Here is a 21,119-nt window from a genome sequence, read left to right on the forward strand (position 1 = left end):
AATAATGTACAGTACAGTAGGTGGACGGCATTCTCTTAAGAGTCGAACCTTATATTGTTTGTATGTATTGTGACATGTGAACTTGACTATTCACCTGTGTACAGTTAAACATTATAGTATCTTGGGCGGCAAACGATAAAATAAATAGCTTTTAGTTTTGACCATTTAGTTTATTAAACTATTTTTTTTTTGTTGGGAAATAAATACATATACAGTATGCTTAATTGTTAACTGTATCGAGTCTCACTATTGAAAATTAGTCTGAGATGTAAAGTATGCTCTAACATGTATCATTCAAACACCCGTATGATATCTACCACATATAAATCGAAATATGTAATTATGTGGTTGTGTCCACGGGAATAATGTATAAAAAATCCTAATCGCACAACTACTTGTGCATATCAGTTGGTCTATAAGGAAATCGTGGTAATAGGTATATAAGACTATATTTTTTTATTTCTATAAACTACATTACCTATTAAGTAGTTTACATAGTGACCTGCACGTAAGTTGAACTAAAGGTCTGCTCATGGTTTTAAGATTTTTAAATGAAAAATTTGCTTTTTGCCATCATATACTTATTCGGGTTACACCTAGTTATATTCATTAGGCGATGGGCTAGCAACCTGTCATTATCTGAATCTCATCCGTATTGAAAATTATTGATTCTGTCTAGACTGTAAGGGATAAAGACGTGATCTATATATGCAATAAGGTAATCGATTTTAATTTTAGGAACGCGCTTTTGTTGAGTCACGGAATGGAGTATTGCGCAATGATTTCACCACATTGAGCAAGTGATAGATAAGAAGGTACCACCCAGTATAAAATTTTTTAAAGAATCATTTTTTAATATTAAGTACTATTTGAAACACATGGTTACTTTCAGATTTTCAAGTGGTACATGCTACTTTAGACACAATACAGATAAAATAATTCTGTAGTCATAACAATAAGTAAACCAAACAAATGTACAAACCGTGCAATTGTGAGTCCGACTCGCGCTCGAAGGGTTCCGTACGATCATCACGTTTGTTACTTAAATATTTACTTTTTCTATTCACGTTTTAATCTGTTTGTTAAAATGACCATAAAATTGTTTAAAATTACGTTTATTATATGCTAATGTAATATTAAGGGGATCCCTTTAATATTTTAATTTTTAGTATTTACTTGATGTTATAGCAGCAACGGAAACATATCTAATTTGTGAAAATTTTAGCTTTCTAGCTAACACAGTTTAGGAGATAACGTAGGCGGAATAATAGGGTCCAGTTTTAACCTTTAAGATACGGTACCCTAAAAAGTAAAAATATATTGGCCTTGGGTTTTCGTTAAAGTGACTAGAGTAGTTAGGTACCAAACATGTAGGTAGGTAGGTACTTAATTATTTTTCGTTTTATAGACCGCTAGGTACCTACAGCCAGCAAGCGTTTTGTAAAAGTCAAATGTTCAAATGTATTATAAGTAGTATAGTTAAGAATAGATTAAACGCTTGTTGCCATTGACATAGTTAAGTAGTTTGAGCCGAGTTCGGTTCATGAGAGTCACATTGTTTATGATCGCGAGTCGTGATTTCTTGAACGTAAATAAGTAATGTACTTATATCGGACATTATCACAGTTAATTCGTAAGCCCGTATATTTTTATCAGTCAGTACGCTATGATAGTATCAACGTTTACTTTCGCCGTTCACGCACTCATGTCATCGTTCAGAGTATTGGCTCCAGTTGTCCATCTGCTGGAGTACGCGCTGCCCATGAGAAACATGGCCTCTAAAGCGGTAAAAGGAAAAGTTAATTTCAACACTAAGCATTTGCGAAAAGGTTAGTTTTTGTACAACAATAAACATTTTTTTATTATTTATTATTTAAAATTTATTTTTAGGGATAAAGGTTTAGGTTTACCCTATTCCAGCAAACAGATTGAGGTATTATAGCAAAAGTTTTTATAATTTCGAAAATGTTTATAAGATTTTTTTTAAATTCTAACCTTGATTTTTTAGGTTAGAATTTAAAAAAAGGAAGGATAGCAAACAAAAATTTCGTAAGGTTTGTTTACAGTTCATGCATAGCTATAAGCATTAATCACATAGATTCCAGGCTCGTTTCAAACTGATTAAGTTAGGTAGGTACATATTAATATGAACTTGGGAACTATGTCATAAATATTATGTATCATTTTAACGACGAACCAATTAATTGCTCATAAATTTATTTGCAGTAATGATTATTGGCATTAAACTTATTATTATCATACTGATACCTACCTGCTGTTTACATGGTACCATTTTCATAACAAGATACCTACCTTTCGATGAACAAACAAACACTTGTTACAATATTTTGGTTTCATAGTTGTATTATCATAGTACCTACCTACCTACCATATAAACTCATAACATAAAATAATCTCTACTTACTTAGACACTTAGTGAACTGGGGATCGGCCAAGACAGGTTTTCTCTAAAAACTAGTTTAAGATCAAGAGATGAGATCAAGCAACTCGTAGATCCAAAAATAAATAGGTAATGCATGTTCAATTTAGCGGAAGCTATCTACCTTGTGAAGTAGGTATCTCTTCTCCAAAAAATATAATCAATGATGGTTTTAGGTTACCGTAGGTACTCAAAGGATAAAACGGGATCCTAGTAGGTAAGACTTCGCTGTCTTGTCACTATGCTGTATCTCATGAACCGTAATAGCTGCTAGGCAGTTGAAATTTTCACAGAATTGTTTATAAGTAATATTATTTACAAATACCTTATGTATGTAGATAAATTGTTTATTTCTATTTGATTTTATGCACGAATAATATAATTTTACTTTCTATATATATTCTTGAATTGCAGGGGATCCTATGCCGCCTTTTACCGGCAAGTTGCGTGTGTACAACATGCGTTACTGCCCGTACGCACAGCGCACCATGCTGGCCCTTATTGCGAAGGGTATTGATTACGAGGTCGTCAATGTCAACCTGGTGGATAAACCTGAGTGGTTCCTAGCCAGAAGCGCCTTCGGTAAGGCCTTTGGCAGTATTCTTTTTTATTCTCAGCCTGTATTATGAAATGGATCTGATTGGAAAATAATAAGCAGTATTATCCCTTTCCAATCATATCCATCAAATATGTGGTGTCTCCCTACCTATTTATTATTAGATTAGATAAATATCAACCACCACAGAATTCTTTCATATAATAAATATACTTTATTCCTGTCCTAATCGTCATATTATTATAGGAAAAGTCCCAGCACTAGAGATACGAGATGGAGTAACTATTTACGAGAGTCTGGTGACGGTGGAATACTTGGACGATGTGTATCCGCAGCGACCTTTGTTACCCAAGGATCCAATCACGAAAGCTTACGACAAGATCATTATTGAAGCAACTGGCCCAGTAAGTGTTAGATACTCGTAGAATATAATAAGTATTTATACAAACTAAGGTATTTATTTACCAGCATAACTAATATTTCATCCAAGACTTTTTTTAATTTAACTAAAAGTGGTTTGGTCTTAGCGTATATCTGTAAGTTTCTTCGATGTCGTGGTAATGGGCCGGTCGTCGATTGAACGTAATCAACGACTTAAAAGCCGAAATAAGCAAAATCTAAGTACATTTTAGGTATACAAATTATTGTTTTTTTTTTCAGATCCATAATTTATTCTACAGGCTAATAAGAACACCCGAAACAGTAACCAACGAACATGTTGAGGCATACCACAAAGCGTTAAAGTTCATAGAAGATCAATTAAAGGAGCGTGGTGGCAAGTTCTTAGGTGGTTCGCAACCAGGGTACGCAGACTACATGATCTGGCCTTGGTTCGAGAGGATCCAACTGATAGACGTGGACGATAGACTCAAAATTGACACACAAAAATTCAAAGTTTTGGTAAGTACGAGTATTTCTAGTTGGAGTACAAGACAACATAATTATACTTTCTTTAATATACTTAATTACGGTTACTTTTTTAATTTGGTTGACTGGAAGCAATCCCAATTAGGATAAGTCCGCCATTGTACATATTTTACAAACAAACAAACTTAAGCAGCTCCAAGCACGAAAGACGAAGTCTCGTTAATTTTCTTTCTTTCTTACTGCATCCCCAGACCCCATAAAGAGTCACATGCTTTTTAAATCTTTCGCTTGTGTATATGCTAGTTAATTGTTTTATATGAACCTATCAACTATCCTTAGCGGGGTAGACAGAGCCAACAGTCATCAAAAGACTGAAAGGCCATATTCAGCTGTTTGGCTTAATGAGAGAATTGAGATTCAAATAGTGTCAGGTTGCTGGCCTAAAAGAGGAATCCCAAGTATATAAGCCTATCCCTTAGTCGCCTTTTACGACATCCATGAAAAAGATAAATACTAATAGAAAAAAGAATTGGACCGACATGGAATTTTTACATAATTTGAATTATTTATTTACAGTCGGAGTACATTGATAACATGTTCCAAGATCCAGCAGTCAGTCAATACGTTGTACCTAAAGAGATCATGAACCAATTTTTCATATCTTACAAAAGTGGCGATTTGTCAAATATAAACTATGAGCTGATGACTGAGGAATAAGAAAAAATACATTTGTAAATAAGTACCTATGTAATGAATTGCTAAATTTTGTATCTTCTTTATTTAAAAAAATAAATAAGTATATACTTACCAAAATATATATAATTCTAGGAATAACTTAAAAATCTTGGGATAAGTCGATTTTACTCAACTGTTGTCCACTTCACGTTATTTTCAGATTTTTGCTTATGGTATCATTGATGACATGTTTTAAGTTAAATCGATAGTGCTTTTTAAGTGGACATTATATCTAAATATTTAATAAATTATTTTTTTAATCGTTTGTAAATGTTTTACACGTTTAAATTTATATCAAATACCTATAATGAAAATAAAATCATGTAATGTACCTACTTAAAATAAATAAATTTAATGAAGTTGTACTACCTTTCTAACGTTTTATTGAAAAGCCCTGACGACACCACCTCTTTACTTTTAGAATTATGCGCCAATCAATCTCAAACTCATTATACTGAAAACCGCATTAAAATCGGACTTGTAGTTTTGGATATAAGTGGTTACATTGATTTGCACAAACATCACCCGAAACACATAAACCATTTCCATTCCGCCAGGGTTATAAATGATTGAGGTGGCAAAAGCTTGAGAATAATATTACAAAGAAGGATTAGTCCCAACTTTTAACTGTAGTCGTTGAAAATGATAAAAAGAATTCCCTTTACCACGTATAAAAAACATCAGTATGTTACAAGTGAAATACCTAAAAGAGGTAAATAAACAATCAGGTTTCCAAGAAGAGACTCCCGTTCCGACTTCGTATCTAACATTGCAAATGAAACTAACCCAGTTTGAACCATGGTACAGCAGGGAGCTATGCTTATGACAGAAAGAATAAAATTCTTATAAAAGTTGATAAGAATTTCTTAATTTTAAAACGATTTCGAAGGGCTATGTTCTAGTTATAAAAGGCATTATAATATCTTGTAGGCACTAATCCAACTTGCAACTTGGTAATGAATCACTCGACTGTAACAATTAGATATCATTAGTACGAGTAATTCTTTCCGTTATGATGTAAATGTTGTAGGTATTCGATTACCTGATACAAATACCATTCAATTACACAATACTCTTACCATCACTATATTGGTAAAGATGCATAAGTGTAAGTAGAATAATTTTATATTTATATATAACATGGTTCAAATTGTCTTATTTCATTGTGAGCTAGTTTTTAATAAGCAATATACAAAATATAGAAGCATAGAATGCATAAAGTTCGCAAAAAGGGCAAACATTTTTAGTGTGTATCTAAGTAGGTTATACCTACTTCTTACGAAAATTCGTTTGTACAATTACGCCGAAAAAATGTTGCATGCTACGACATAGATACCTATCTATGTCGTAGCATGCAACATTTTTTCTTAATAGGCCCTTATCTTATTCTATTTTGGTAATGATAACAATAACATACATACATATACAACCACGTCTTTATGCCTTGCAGGGTGGACAGAGCCAACAGTCTTGAAAAGACTGATAGGCCGCGTTCAGCTGTTTGGCTTAATAATAGAATTGAGATTCAAATAGTGACAGGTTGCTAGCCCATCCTAAGCCTAAAGAAGAATACCAAGTTTATAAGCCTATCACTTAGTCACCTTTTACGTCATCCATGGGAACGACATGGAATGGTCCATTCTTTTTTTTATTGGTGCCGGGAACCACACGGGAACTATTATTGGACGATATCAGTAGGTAGGCACCTGAACCTGATACACATAAAAACTTCACTACAATTTTCCATCAATGCAAAGGTATATTTACCTACTTAAAAAGGTAGAGACTGTTTCAATTTATTTTACGTGCGTTAGGTTTTATTAAATGCGATAAAATATTTTATGTAAGAAGCATGAAATGCATAAGATATCATAAGGATGATGACAAGGTTTTAAAACAGTTCAAACAACAACTTTTTACTTAATTTTGACGCCATTTTAAATATTCAACGTCATAATATGAATAAAATATGTATTTAAAATACTTACCTAATTTAAAATTATGGGACAAATCTTATTTATAAATCATATAGATTAACGCAATAATTAAGGCAGCTGCCAAACAAATAAGGTTTTAATTTTGACGCGAAGAGAAAATAAACTCAGGTTTCACGTCATTCCTACTTAAGTATGTAGCGTAAAAAGCGTTTTGGACTCGCTCAAATGATGTGCAACTTCGTTATATCTCAGGCAATTTTCGTTGTTGTTCAGCAATCACTTTGCCATAACCAATCCGTTTGAAAACCTTTTTATTTGATTTGACTTAGATTTTTATGGATTTGCGCTTATTCGATTTTTAACATTAGTAAATTTTATCAGTAATTTGACTGATATAAGCGATTCCAATAGCTATGGTATTCCTTTTCATGCTCAAATTCGGTTATAATAAATATCGGTTAGGTACATACTTAGGTATATATCCCAGTAGTATTTGTATTTTTCCTAACATCTTTCACAATGTTTTTATATTACAATAACAAAATCCCTCGTAGGTAATCATGTTACGATATGAAGATACATTAAACGTTTTTTTATCAGATTTAATCATGAGCTGACATTTTTTTATCACCATAAAAATAATAGCGATTATACCATTTATAATGTCATCGTTCAGCATTCCCTGTTTATTTAACTGTTTGCTTTAGCATCAACAAGTTGCTAGTTTCAATCATGACCAAGAAAAATTTCAACACAAAACATTTGCGTAAAGGTACCTAATAACTAATCTTTTTTATCTATTTAACCACTTAGCAACTAGGCTTTATAGGTATTTCGACTTTGTAAATTAGTTTTTATTGATTGTAGATTCTTATAACAAATACATCATAGACTCTTTAGTTTTTTCGAGACTGTTTGGCTCTGTCAATATAAAAATATCCTGTGAGGGATAAAGATGTGATTATACGTATGTTTTAACAAAAAAGTTATTGGTATACTTACTATATTATTTAAAATTACAAACTACCATATAAACTTGAGAATGATTTTTTTAGGCGATGCGCTAACTACCTGTAACTATTTAGATCTCAACTCTATCATTAAGCTAAACAGCTGAACGTGGCCTATCAGTATTTTCAAGACTGTATGCTCTGTCTACCCCGCTAGGGATATCGACGTTGTTATATGTATGTTTGCACAAATTACCGAAAACTGAATACGCATAAATCACCACGATTATAAAAGTGATGATTCACCTTTCTGGTGAAATATAAATGTATTTCTAACATTGATTGATGTATCTATTTTTAACTATAATCTTGACGCTTTGTTGATTTCCGAATCCTTCCTTAAGCCTTCTCTCCCTTCTTCTCACTTCGTCATACCAGGTTTTATTTTGTTGCGCAATGATAGAGTGGGTAGGCAATGTGGCGGTGTTGCGATCTATCTACGTGATAATATTCCTTATCAACTGCTTAGCGCCTCTCCTGCTCACTCTGAATCTGAACACCTTTTTATTGAAATAAATCTACACCATACAAAAATACTTATAGCGGTTTACTACAGTCCAAGCCTTCGCATTGATTATTTTGATTCCCTAGACAATCTCCTCAACGAATTTTGCCCTAATTATGAGCATGTAATTCTGATGGGTGACCTAAATACATGCCTCGTCAAAAATGACTTACGGACTCATCGACTTCAAGACCTTTTAACATCTTTCAATCTTCACATTTTACCTCTTTCGACTACCCACCACGTGCCTAATCGTAAACCCTCTCTCCTTGACCTTATAATTGTATCTTCCTGTGATTTGGTGGCGTGTCATGGTCAACTTACTGCCCCTTTTTCTTATCATGACCTCCTTTATTTATCTTATTGTATTTCTCCCCCTAAGAGGATTCCTCATTATATTTTCCGTCGTAATTTTAAGGGTATAAACTTGGAGAAATTTCATCAAGAGGCTATGAATATTGACTGGTCTCCTATTTATAACAGTGATAATGTTGATGCGAAGGTGGAATGTTTTAACAATGCTGTGGTTAAGATTTACAATCTACATGCTCCCCTCAGACGTATTAAGGCTAAACGAAACCCTGCACCGTGGCTTTCTAGCGAAATCAAAGAAACTATGGCACGAAGAGATAAAGCCAAGCGCAGGTATAAGCGTCACCCGACGGAACACAATCTCTCGCTTTTCAAGGTCCTTCGCAATCGCTGCAGTCGTATGTGTAGGGATGCTAAAAGAAATTATTTTCATGATTCTCTCGTTGGTCGTAGCCCTGCTGATGTGTGGAGGTTTCTTAGATCTGTCGGTATTGGCAAATCTTCGGTTCTCGATCACAGTAACTTAGACCCAAACGACATTAACAGACATTTTTCTCTTCCGCCTGTTTCTCTGTCTTCTGCCTCTAAATCTGACACTTTGAATCAACTATCCAAACTTCCTGTTCCGCCTTACCCTGCCTTTGAGTTTTCATGTGTTACTGAGGATGAAGTTGAAAGATTTATTTTTCATGTCACTTCTAACGCGGCTGGGGATGATCAGATCTCTGCAAAAATGATAACGCTCCTTCTCCCTGCTATTCTTTCTGTTGTTACTCATATAATTAATTTCTCCCTAACTTCCGGATATTTCCCTGCGTCTTGGAAACTAGCTCATGTCATTCCCTTACCTAAAGTCTCTAATCCTTCATCACTTTCACAGCTTAGACCTATATCTATCTTACCCTTTTTATCTAAAGTTTCTGAGCTGATTGTTCAAAGGCAGTTCTCTTATTTTTTAAATCATAACAACATAATTAGTCCTTTTCAGTCAGGTTTCCGTGCGGGACATAGTACTGTGACGGCTTTGCTTAATGTTACCGATGACATCCGCTGGGCTATGGAAAACAAATCCCTAACTTTGATTGTACTTCTCGATTTCAGCAGTGCCTTCAACTCTGTTGATTTTGATATCCTTCTCGGAATTCTCCGGTCTATTAACGTGTCACCTGTTGCTCTTGCCTGGTTTTCTTCCTACCTTCGGGGTCGCTCGCAGTGTGTTCGCCTCGGAGAGATCTCCTCTGACTGGCGTGAGCTCAGTGCTGGTGTACCCCAGGGTGGTGTCCTTTCTCCTTTGCTTTTCTCTGTGTTTATTAATACTGTTACTAATATTCTATCTTCTAGTATACATCTCTATGCAGACGACTTGCAGCTTTACCGGCATTGCTTGGTTGATGAGGTTGAGACAACTGTGGCTTCCATGAATGATGACTTATGCAAGCTGAGTCGCTGGGCTAGCTCCTTTGGGTTATTAATAAATCCATCGAAATCTCAGGCTATGCTCATTGGTGGTAAGCATCTACGCAGTCGTATTGACCTGTGTGACTTACCCCCATTACTTCTGGATGGTTCGGTTATAGCTTTTGCGGAATCTGCGAAGAACCTTGGTGTTATTTTGGATTCTACACTTAGCTGGTCGAAGCACGTTCACGAGGTTAGTCGCAAGGTACACTATTCCTTCCACACTTTGAAGTGTCTCCAAAATTTTTTGCCCTTTCAAACTAAAGTTTCCTTATGTCAATCCCTCATTCTTCCTCTCCTCGACTACGCTGACGCGTGCTTTTTGGATGCTACCGAGGAACTCCTTGATAAACTGGAACGTCTACAGAATTTGTGTATCCGATTCATTTTTGGCCTCAAGAAGTACGATCACGTCTCGGAGTTTCGCAGGCAACTAAACTGGCTGCCCATTCGTTTGCGTAGAAATATGAGAATACTTTGCCTTCTTTACAATACTCTCTATAATCCTGCATACCCCTCATATCTGCGCAACCGCTTCTCCTTTGTTTGTCCTGTCGATACTCCATGCAGGTCTCATCGTAGGACCATGCTTAAATTCCCTACGCATCGTTCGGCCACTTTCTCCAACTCCTTCTCTGTCCATGCTGTTAGATTGTGGAACTCACTGCCTCCTGAGATACGTGACTCTAAATCACTGTCCCAATTTAAAAAATTAATTAAAATTTATTACCTCTCCAAGCCTTGCTAATTTGGTATATATTGTATTTACTTTATGTAAGTTTATTTTTTTTGTATTTATATATTTATTTTATTATATTTTATTTATGTATTTGTTTATGTATGTCTATTATTAGTTGTGTGAGTGGAGTACACGCCTGTCACCCTTTCCATCACATCTCCTGTCTCGGGTCTGCTGGAAGAGATTTCTTTTGAAATAAGCAGAACCTTTGTAATTTTGTTTCTTGTGTTTATCAGTCTCGATGTTTTCTGTGTACATAAATTAGTAAATAAATAAATAAATATAACTTAGATAACATAGATGTAAGTAGAATGAATAAAAAGTGGATCTACAATGCAATTATTATTGAGACAGTACGAGACTTGAGAGATTTTTATTTATTTCAGGTGATCTTCTTCCGCCTTTTACCGGCAAACTGCGTGTTTACAGCATGCGTTTTTGCCCGTACGCACAACGTACCTTACTAGCACTCATCGCGAAAGATATTGATTACGAGGTCGTCAATATACACTTGATGGACAAACCTGAGTGGTACCCGACCAAAAGTCAATTCGGTAAGGCATATGCATTTTAAAATTGTTTAGTGTTAAATTTGATTTGAGAATGCTGAAAACTGGTCAAGATAAAAATGTTAGAAAGTTTTTACTGACGTTAAAATAAGGTGTAAGTTGAATAATGAAAAAACTTGTTTCAGGAAAAGTTCCAGCGTTAGAGATAGCTGATGGACTGACTATTTACGAGAGTCTGGTGACGGTGGAATACTTGGACGATGTGTATCCACAACGACCTCTATTACCTAAGGATCCAGTCACGAAAGCTTACGACAAGATCATTATTGAATCAACCGGACCAGTAAGTATAAGAGTAGAACGTTTGGATGATTATATTGATGACAGTTATGGTAGGTATTCCAGAGTCGGCTTTGTTTTACAATAAAACTTTTAGAATCAATCAATGAACGGAATCAGTAGATATTACTGAACGGATTTTGTTGAAGTTTCGCAAGAAGACAATTAGATGGACCGGATTTTTCAGGGAAGGGTTTTGGGAAGTCCCAAGAGAACTTTTTACGGCCAGTTAAAATGTTAGTTTGATAAATACTATTAGTAAACAATATACTACCCTGACCGTATTAAATTTTCAAAGAATAAGTAACTACAGAAACATAGCCTATTCGTATCATTCTCTTGTAAGACACTAAGCATAAATATCATTTTTCAGATACAATCCATATTGATGATGTTAGTGAGAACACCTGACGCAATTACCGAAGACCACATAGCGGCGTACAAGAAAGCTTTGGAGTTCATTGAAGAGCAACTAAAGAAACGTAGCAAGAAGTTCTTAGGAGGCACACAGCCAGGATTCGTAGACTACATGATCTGGCCCTGGTTCGAGAGAACCCAATATGGAGGCATAGAGGACGACAGGGTGAAGATTGATAGACAGAAACACAAAGTTTTGGTAAGTTTTAGGAAAGTTATAGGTATGTACCTACTTTTTTCTATTTTCTATATTATTCTCAAAAATTTTACTAGTCACATTCATATGTTTAGCTACACTTCGTTCCTAATTGACTCGCATTACTAAATATATTTGTTATGTCCAATTTTATTCTGGTAGGTAACTCTACTTATTTTATTTTTATGTAAGAGATTTTAAGAAAGAATGCAATGCTGTTTTATTTATTTGAAACACTATATAAATTATACAAAAACATTCAAGGACATGCGCAATTTAGAGAAAGATTTAGTTTTATTTTTTCTATTAATAGTTGAATATTCAGTTAACTTAGTTAATCATTTTAATATGTAAGCTGTTTCTGGAAAGATCCACTCTCTTTTTTTTAGGCATAAAAGGCCTATAAAGAGTCCTTACAAACATATCTATAATAATAATTAACTACTTATAATGATTATATTTCCAGTCAGAGTACATCGGAAACATGTACAAAGATCCAGCAGTTCAGCAGTACCTTGTCCCGGAAAATGTTTATAAAAAAGTCTACGAAGCCTACAAGAACCCCACTATTGCCAACCTAGACATATTGATTAACTAAGTTTAATTAATTTTCAAGGCGAAATTTTATTCTTTGATGTCCGTTTAAACATAGTCTGAACTCGTAAATCAAACGGGTCCACAATGAGATCGAATTTGAGGACTACCTTCATAATGCTTTTTCGCATAAAATTCGCTGAATTCGGGATATGATTTAGGGATTTTTAACGCAAGAGTGAATTTGATCTTGTACCTTAGACCCCATCTTGCTTACTAACAGGCAGATTAAGGTCAAACGCAATTTTTAAAAAATCTTTAATTTCATTTCGGCACTGACTATGTTTAAAAGGATGCCAATGAATCAATCACTTGTATATTCTTTATTGCACTGTACCCAATTATCGTATAACTTTAGCAAATAACTAATTTATAATTTTGTAATTGATGTTAAATGAGTTGATGTCATACAAAGGAACGATATCATCTCTCGACTAAAGTTGTAAGAAATGAGCTTGTAAGTTCATAATCTTATTTTGTTTCTCCTCTAGTCCTTACCCTCTTAATATGCTTAGTTATTCAACTATAACAAAATACAAATATGTCTTTATCCCTTACAGCATAGCACCTTTATTATACTGGAAGTTTATCAAAAGCTAGAAGACTTGATGATGAAAGAGAACTTTCAAATTTTTTAAACTTTCCTTGGTTAAGGTTCACAAACTTTTTAAATCACCCATTTTGACATTTAATCTTGAGTTACCAAATCCTAATGCAGGCAATATAACTTAAATTGAAAAGAAGAAATGAGCTTTCCACTTTTAAACATCATGGTAATGGCATTTAGTCATGACTTTCTAATGTGTGAATATTAAAGCTAACATTAGTATCCCATTCAGCTATTTTATTACCGTCATTTAAATATAAGTACCTACATTTGTTGCCAAAATGAGATTGGGAAAATAAAGACTTCAGCCGTTTAGTTTACTTTATTGAAAAAAAATCGATGTATTAATATAGTAAACAAATGAGAAAAGTCAATATACCAATTAAATTCATAATAAAAAAAAGTAAAGCAAGTATTTAGTGAAGGTCTTAAAAACTATACTTAAAGAAATTTCATATTTAAGAAATTATATTTTAGTTATTCTCATTTAACAGAAAACAGAACTAAAATTTTAAGATTAACTTATAAAATTGAATACTTATGTCAATTTATTTAAGTATTATTGTAATGATAAATAAGAATATGTCAAAAATATGAATTTTAACATGTCAGCAAAAGTATGCAGCATATTTATGTTTTAAACAAATATATTACTCACATAATGAGTTTGCAGTTACTTAATACTTTTGTACGTAAATACAAAACTATGAACTGTAGTAGTAGTTCCTTTGGGCATTACTTATTTAAATAACGATCTCAGTCTTAATTTGCATTGAATGTCAAATCAACAACTAATTAAGTATAATTATTTAGTCATTTCTATATTTATCTGCTAATGCTTCTAATTTAGAAAGAATTTTATTCAAATCAGCATTTTTGTCGAGTTTCAGATAAGTCATATTTCTTACATCATGCAGTTTAAGCCATTCAGGGACCTCTTCTGTCAAGACTTTTATATCTTTTTGAAGATCATTAGCAGAAACATTTGCTTTGAAGCTGCTATCTAATTTAGAGAGAATTATGTTGAGAGCAAGGACATTCTTTCTCTCAGTAACAAATATGTTCCTTAGAGTCCTCGCTAGGTCTGGTAAGCGGCTGTAGATGCGATATTTCTGTTCATGCTCAGAGGATCTAGTCATGGCCTCAAGTGCCTTTGCAGCCTGTTTAGCTTTAACCTTCTCAAGTAATGATGCAGGCAGATTACGTAAAGCAGGGTTCAAAAGAGTCACTCCACTGGTAGAAGGTTGATTAACTTCAGGCTTAGTTTCAGAGATACCTGTGACTTTCTGCTCCTCTGCTGTCAGTCCTCTAGCCTTAGCCTGCACTAACTTCTCAAGAGCTCGTTCCATTTTAGTATTGCATTTAAACAATTCGCGTGCTTTTGCTAAAACATCTTGCGCTGATGAATATTTTTCTGCATTTGGCAACTCTGGCAATTTAGCACATTCAACTTCTGGGACCTTTTCTAGTTCAAATTCAGGATGCCAACGCACCAGCTTATTATCTGCAATAACCATGGGAGGGTCAAGTGTAGAGAGGAACTGTGCATGATGTTTCTTCACCAGTTGCAACAAAGTATCATAGAAAAATCTGCGTCTCTCCAGAAGGACACTTGGATTCATTACTTTGATATCATTTGGGAAGTTAGGAGAAATAATCAATTCATAGGCATCTTTATGAGCAGATGTACTGAAGTTTTTAATCTTTTGCACTTCATAATTGTAGAAATCTGGGACCAAATTTTTGATTTGAGCTAGATGTTTCTCTGTAAAATTCCTCTTGAGCATTTCTTGTACAGAGGGTTTAAGTTTGGCAAATGTTATTTTTTCATTCCTGTTGTAAAGCAAGGCCACAACTGTTTCCATGCCCCGGAACAATTCTGCAAGGAATCTGTACTGATGAGGTAGTGGTAAGCTTGTAGAAGGTGCTGCCAAAGATGCATGTCTGATGTATGCAGGTACCTGAAATGTAAACTTTTACTTATAATGAAGGAATTAATCAATACATATGAATGGGTTGAAAATCCACAACTTCAAGATTAAGTGGAGATTAGCCTGCTTGAGATTATATGCAATTAGTCCATTATAGTAGAATGTAGGAGTGCAAGTTTTAAGTAATTTGAATGCATTTTGAATGCATACTGAACAAAAGGTACAAATAATAAAATTAATCAATTACACTTAGCATGTTTATTAATAGAGGGTTGGCTGGAAGAGATTAAGAGCCTAAAAACAAAAAAATTAGCTTCAAATATAATGTTATTCTCATACATACCTTACTAGGGCTTTTAACAGGACTGACAACAACTTTCCGAGGTGAAATCAATGGTCTCTGGGGTACTTCTATTGGTGACCCCTCACTTTTAGGAGGCAACAGATCCTTGTTTGCTAATGATGCTCTCTTGCTGGGGCTAAAACAATTTTTGGAGGTGATAATTATGACCAGCATTTAAAATTTTTAATAATTGTTGTTGGTTTAATACATACATACATTTTTAATATTTAATTTTATCTACTTACCTTGAAGGAACCTCCACATCAATTGATTGAAATCCAATTAGGTTGCGTTGTTCATTTGCTTCTTTTAAATCATGAATACCCTTGCTGATTCGTGCTGCTGAAGTCTTTAACTGTGCTAACCGTGAGCTTCCAGCCAATTTCTTTCTGATATCACCCAAGCTTAACTCTTTTCTGGCTGTATTCAAAGCAGATTTAGATACATCGGGATTTTTTGCTATGTTTGATACACTCGATTTATTCAAAAAGGCAGCTACTTTGCTAGGCTGAGATGACCCCTTGTTAGAACTTGGACAGGTATTTAGACTTTCAGATATTGGATGAACATCGGGAATCTTAACTTTTTTCGGGCTCTTGATGCTTTCACATTTGCTAATTAAATTATTTCCTCTTAAGCTCTTCGGATTAGCTAGTGAAGATTTATCTAAATGGGGAACTTTACTTTTAGAACTAACAATATCGTCAACGGCTGGTCGTTTTCTACTATTAAAAAATGAAGTAATTGTTGTTTGAGACATCTTACCAATTTAATTTAACACTATGGGTATAAACTTAGACAAACCTACTATGCAAATTAACCAAAGAAAATAAGCTAAAGCTACGCCAGCCGCTTTTCCCTCCAAAATCAGCGACAAATCTTTCGATCCTAATTCCTAACCTGACTGTCTGATACAATTTGTATGATCTGAAATTTGAATGCAAACCGTTTTGACAGTGACAAGGACGCCACACCCGCGAAAACGTCTGAGGTCTATTCACGAATATAGTTCCCATAGTAAACACGAACGAAGTGTGGTCATTTTTGAATTTTGGAAAAAAATTTTTTTGTGTATAAAGAGCCACCGTGATTGTGGTAGTCTTTGATAGTTATTTTTATGTCCTTTAAATCAACTAATGGATTTTATAACTTATTCTGGCAACACCTTTATATGTTCAGGTGAAAGTTCAGTTCAGAACCTCAGACGAGGTATATCAAAATAATGGACGGAGTCTTGCAATTTGTGGTACCAAGTGATTTTTCAGATTGCTGAGTATTTTCTGGTGGCTGAGTATTTGTGTGCTAAATGATAATTGAGTCTGTACTAATATTCACGAAAACTGCTTTAACGATTTCGTTGAAGTTTGAAATATAGGCATATGCGTGGGTAAAAAATCGACGATCGAGGAAAATTCGTTTTACCCAAATTTTTACCTAACTAAAGTTTTGAATTTAGTGTTTAAGTGTATGCCAATGATATAGGTATAATAGAGATATTTCTGTTCCCCTACGATTCTCTACATATTTACAAGCATCAATTTATTTTGTGGTGACTTCAGTGTATAGATTCTTCTATTAACTCTATGTATTATATATGAGATCTTATTGTATGTATAGATACCTACTTTAATTTATAAAGAATAGAGTTTATTAAGCTTAGAGTCTATTAAGGTAACTATCTAAAGGTAAGAAAGTCAGAGAATTTAATTAAATTATTTAAAAATAATTACGAACTTACCTATTTAAATGTTTAATATGATTTCTTTAAGCAAGGAACTTCTGCTATCGAAACATAAATCCTTGCTATATGAGTAAAAACTTAAATAGTTCTGTATCTGAGTAAAAATATAAGCATAGAGATAGAAAAAGTTCTTTCTGACGAGGAACAGAAACACATCATAACTCTTGATTGGTGAACAAGATGTCAATGTTCATACATCATTGAGTATTAAGGATGACAGCTTTTAGCTTTTTACAAAATAACCGTAGCCGTAATAATCATAAGTAAAATGGTACACAATATTTATATTTCCTACAGTATCAGTGTTATTGATGTATAATGCCGCCCAAACCGAGAAATGACACTGAGCATAAGAAAAGCGTATTAGTTGTGCCCAGTAGAGTAGTAAGCAGGCCAGATGAACTCGAAGGGGGCGAAGAGACAGAAATCGCAGCTCAAATATCTGTACCGGAGGAGGGAGGCTGGGGATGGGTAGTAGTTATAGCTGCTTTCTGCTGTATCATGATATTAGATGGAGTTTGTTTCACATTTGGAAGTATGATTCAAGATATCAAGAACGATTTCCAGACAACAGATTCAAAAGTCGCTTTTGTTAATTCCTTGGCAGTCGCGTTATATTTTTTATTAGGACCTCTAGCATCAGCATCTATAAATCGATTTGGATTTAGACTATGTTGTATGTTTGGTTCTGTCGTTGTATCTTGTTCGTTACTTTGTTCATACTTTACCACTAATTACATTTCTCTCTGTGTCTTTTATGGAGCATTCGCTGGCTTGGGTTATTGTTTTATAAATTTATCAAGTGGTCTTATAGTAGGCTTTTACTTTGAGAAACTACGTGCAATAGCGTTAGCAATAGCTGCAACTGGGTCAAGCGTTGGGATTGCTGTTATGTCTCCAGTAAATACATACTTAATCAGTGTAGCCGGTTGGAGAGTCACAACTTTATTTCATACGGGATTATTTGGTATAATATATTTTATGGGAATGACATATAGGCCTCTTTTATCGTTGACAGTGATCACAACCACCGATGACCCAACTCGCACTGTTACTTATTTGCCAAATCTAGCTTCTGTAAGTCAAAGTACTGGTTCACGCGCAAACAATGGAGGCGGGTTAATACCAACTGCAACAGAAAGATTATTTAGTGCAGTATCAAATGCAAATTTTCCAACAGCAGCATCTGTCGTAGTAGAAGGTTTATCTTCAAGTCCAACACAACCAGGTCCATCGACAGCTGCAGCTGTATCAAGGATAACATTAACAGCTCACAGTCCTCATGGGGGAATAAGCAGACGTCAGTTAAAACAAGTGCAATCAATTATATCAAGGACTAGTGTTCAAGATAAATCGAAAAAGAACGTAGAGGTTACGCTTAATATTGATGAGCCTAAAAAAAGAAAATGGTGGCAAAGATTATGTCATTGGGAATCACACGTTCCAGAATCCCGACCAATGTATAGAGATGATGCTTTCTATGATGGCAAAATAGAAAAATTACCTGAATATCAAAAGAGTATGATGGATACAGGAGAAGCGAAAACAGGGTTAGAATATCAAATGGCTGTATCTAGAGCAGTTACTGCTGTTGATTTAAAGGAAAGGAGAGGTGTTTTTACCACTGCTGCTCGGCGAGTATTAGCTACAATGGTCGACCCAAAACTACTAAGTAGAAAATCGTTCTTACTTTTAAGCTCTAGCGGGTTTATTGTTTATTTGGGCTACTTAGTCCCTTATGTATTTATTCAAGATCGTAATCGATCCGCCGGAATAGATGATTATCATTGTAATATATTTGTAACCGTGATTGGAGTAGCAAATGCTGTGGGCAGATTGGTGATGGGAGCATTAACTAGTAAGTTTGATTCATTAACATTATACTCAGTCGCGTGTTGTTCGGCTGGAACAGCAACTATACTATCTACTATATCTTATAGTTTATATTACCAATACGGTTATTGTGTTATATTTGGATTTTTTATATCTAGCTTTGCGAGTTTAAGAAGTATAGTTGTCGTTTCTATATACGGATTAGATAAATTAACTAATGCTACAGGTTTATTACTGTTATTTCAAGGTTGTGGAAGCTTGATAAGTACTCCAATGGCAGGAATATTAAAAGAAAATTTTGACTATAAAATTTCGTTTTATATAGCTGGCATGTTTATGTTGTTAGGTGGTATTATCGCTATTCCGGTAAGAATATTAGCCAGCAGGGAAGATGAGCGTGAACATGAGATGAAAAAATATACACAAAGCTACAAAAATAAAAACTAATTATGTGATACGAAAACTCCAATCCGGTCAATCTAGACGTTCAAAATTAAAGTAATACCAGGAATTAAAAAAATTAAATCTCAAAATTTCTATGCTTCCATCGCTCCGATACATGAAAAAAAAAATATTTGAGCTCGAAGGGGATAAAATGAGATTAACGTGATTTTCTTTTAACCGTTAAGTTATCAATTTAAATTATAATGAAAATAAACAAAACAGACAAACATTTATTCATCTTGCTCTGCGCCAACGTCAATCTCCTGTCTGGTTTCCTTCCCCCAAATGTTGACTACGAGTAGAAGAGATTGCATTAGCGATAAGTCCTTTGTACCATCTCTGTTTTGTATATTTAACTCTTATGATGCAATAAAGACTTTTATATACCTAACTATACAAAATATCATAATATACCTACTTACACAACATACACACACAATAATTATTACACATATTAAAATCTAGGTACAATTTTGGCCCGAAGTAATTTTACGATCAACCGACTTAACGTTTTAAAGAAAATCGAGAATTTACTTTACTTTTGACCCCATATAAGTTTTTTTTTTTCATTATAAGTATATTTTTCATTATAGATATATAATTACATTGTTAATTATGTTTTTTGCAATTTCACTTACCTACCTACTTTATGCTGATTGTGATTTTATTTGATAACTACCCTCGCTCTTTTTTTTGGTCTAGTTTGAAGTGTGGGAGAGATATATTCAAATAATTCGTTGTATACTTACTTATAACGATTTACAAGTAAGCTTTGTAATCAACTATGTAACCAATTAAAATAAAATAACAGATACAAACATATTTTTATTTTTTGTACAACGAATATTGGTTTTCTGAGTCAGCATTTAAGCTAGTTAATAAATCAAGACAATAGGCATATTCATTCTCCGTATCATATTGATCAGCATCGCGATCAGAGAATGCTAGTTTGGATGCATGTTTTATGGTGCAGTGTTAAGTACGGCGTTTCGGATTCTAAATGGATCGGTTTATATGCGTCCGAGAGTCCGTGTTATTGGATCGCGATGCTAGACGTGATGTTCTGGACCCAGCTTAAAACAATTCCGTAAAATAATGAGCGGCAAGTATAAGCCCATTTATTTTATAGTGCGCAAATTTTTAAAACTTTTTTTAATATAATCGCGGGATAGAGGTGCGTTGATTACCCCCAATCTGTGCCCATGATAAAGACTCCTTCGAATAATTAGGATCCTGTAGATATCATGCATCCGGCAACATCGATTGCGATATTAAATCCCGCAGCAGCAGATTGGTCAAAATGGCGTGAGGTGAGGAGTTTATTTCTTACCTCAAACTGCAGTTAACAGTACCGCAAGTATATACATTCATGGTTAGGTCTGTCCAGTTTTATGACATCGAAGCATGGCTAGTTTTAAAGCGGTAAAAGCAGTTTGCCACAAAGACGAAAATAATGCACTAGACGTGCGAAGTTTCGTGGAGTGTGTTACGTGAGAAACTACCGCACCCGCGGTTGCTTTTATATCCGTGTCACAGCAGGATTTTAATACATAAGTATTGTTTTATTATACAGGCAAACGATGATCGTACGGAACCCTCCTTGCGC

General features: G+C 34.4%; 4 protein-coding genes across 4 annotated transcripts; 3 read left to right on the top strand and 1 right to left on the bottom strand.

Moving 5' to 3' along the window:
* Positions 1–1,554: 1,554 nt before the first annotated feature.
* Positions 1,555–4,968, top strand: LOC106135166 (pyrimidodiazepine synthase). Its single transcript, XM_013335395.2, has 5 exons — positions 1,555–1,829; positions 2,855–3,022; positions 3,243–3,400; positions 3,657–3,896; positions 4,440–4,968. Exons 1-5 carry the CDS (start codon positions 1,667–1,669, stop codon positions 4,578–4,580), a joined length of 870 nt encoding a protein of 289 aa, XP_013190849.1. The 5' UTR covers positions 1,555–1,666; the 3' UTR covers positions 4,581–4,968.
* A 2,183-nt stretch (positions 4,969–7,151) lies between these two features.
* Positions 7,152–13,448, top strand: LOC106135105 (glutathione S-transferase omega-1). The gene is made up of 5 exons (XM_013335304.2): positions 7,152–7,307; positions 10,946–11,113; positions 11,254–11,411; positions 11,781–12,023; positions 12,487–13,448. The coding sequence occupies exons 1-5, from the start codon at positions 7,268–7,270 to the stop codon at positions 12,616–12,618; spliced, it is 741 nt and encodes a 246-aa protein (XP_013190758.2). The 5' UTR covers positions 7,152–7,267; the 3' UTR covers positions 12,619–13,448.
* On the bottom strand, positions 12,750–16,423 carry LOC106135104 (DNA replication factor Cdt1). The gene is made up of 3 exons (XM_013335303.2): positions 15,741–16,423; positions 15,496–15,631; positions 12,750–15,182 (listed from the first exon to the last, which is right to left on the bottom strand). The coding sequence occupies exons 1-3, from the start codon at positions 16,253–16,255 to the stop codon at positions 14,031–14,033; spliced, it is 1,803 nt and encodes a 600-aa protein (XP_013190757.2). The 5' UTR covers positions 16,256–16,423; the 3' UTR covers positions 12,750–14,030.
* An 822-nt stretch (positions 16,424–17,245) lies between these two features.
* On the top strand, positions 17,246–20,298 carry LOC106134998 (monocarboxylate transporter 2). Its single transcript, XM_013335158.2, has one exon. The coding sequence runs from the start codon at positions 17,555–17,557 to the stop codon at positions 19,514–19,516; it is 1,962 nt and encodes a 653-aa protein (XP_013190612.2). The 5' UTR covers positions 17,246–17,554; the 3' UTR covers positions 19,517–20,298.
* The last annotated feature ends 821 nt before the right edge of the window (positions 20,299–21,119 follow it).

This window comes from Amyelois transitella, chromosome 11, assembly GCF_032362555.1.
Source record: "Amyelois transitella isolate CPQ chromosome 11, ilAmyTran1.1, whole genome shotgun sequence".
Lineage (NCBI taxonomy): Eukaryota > Metazoa > Arthropoda > Insecta > Lepidoptera > Pyralidae > Amyelois > Amyelois transitella.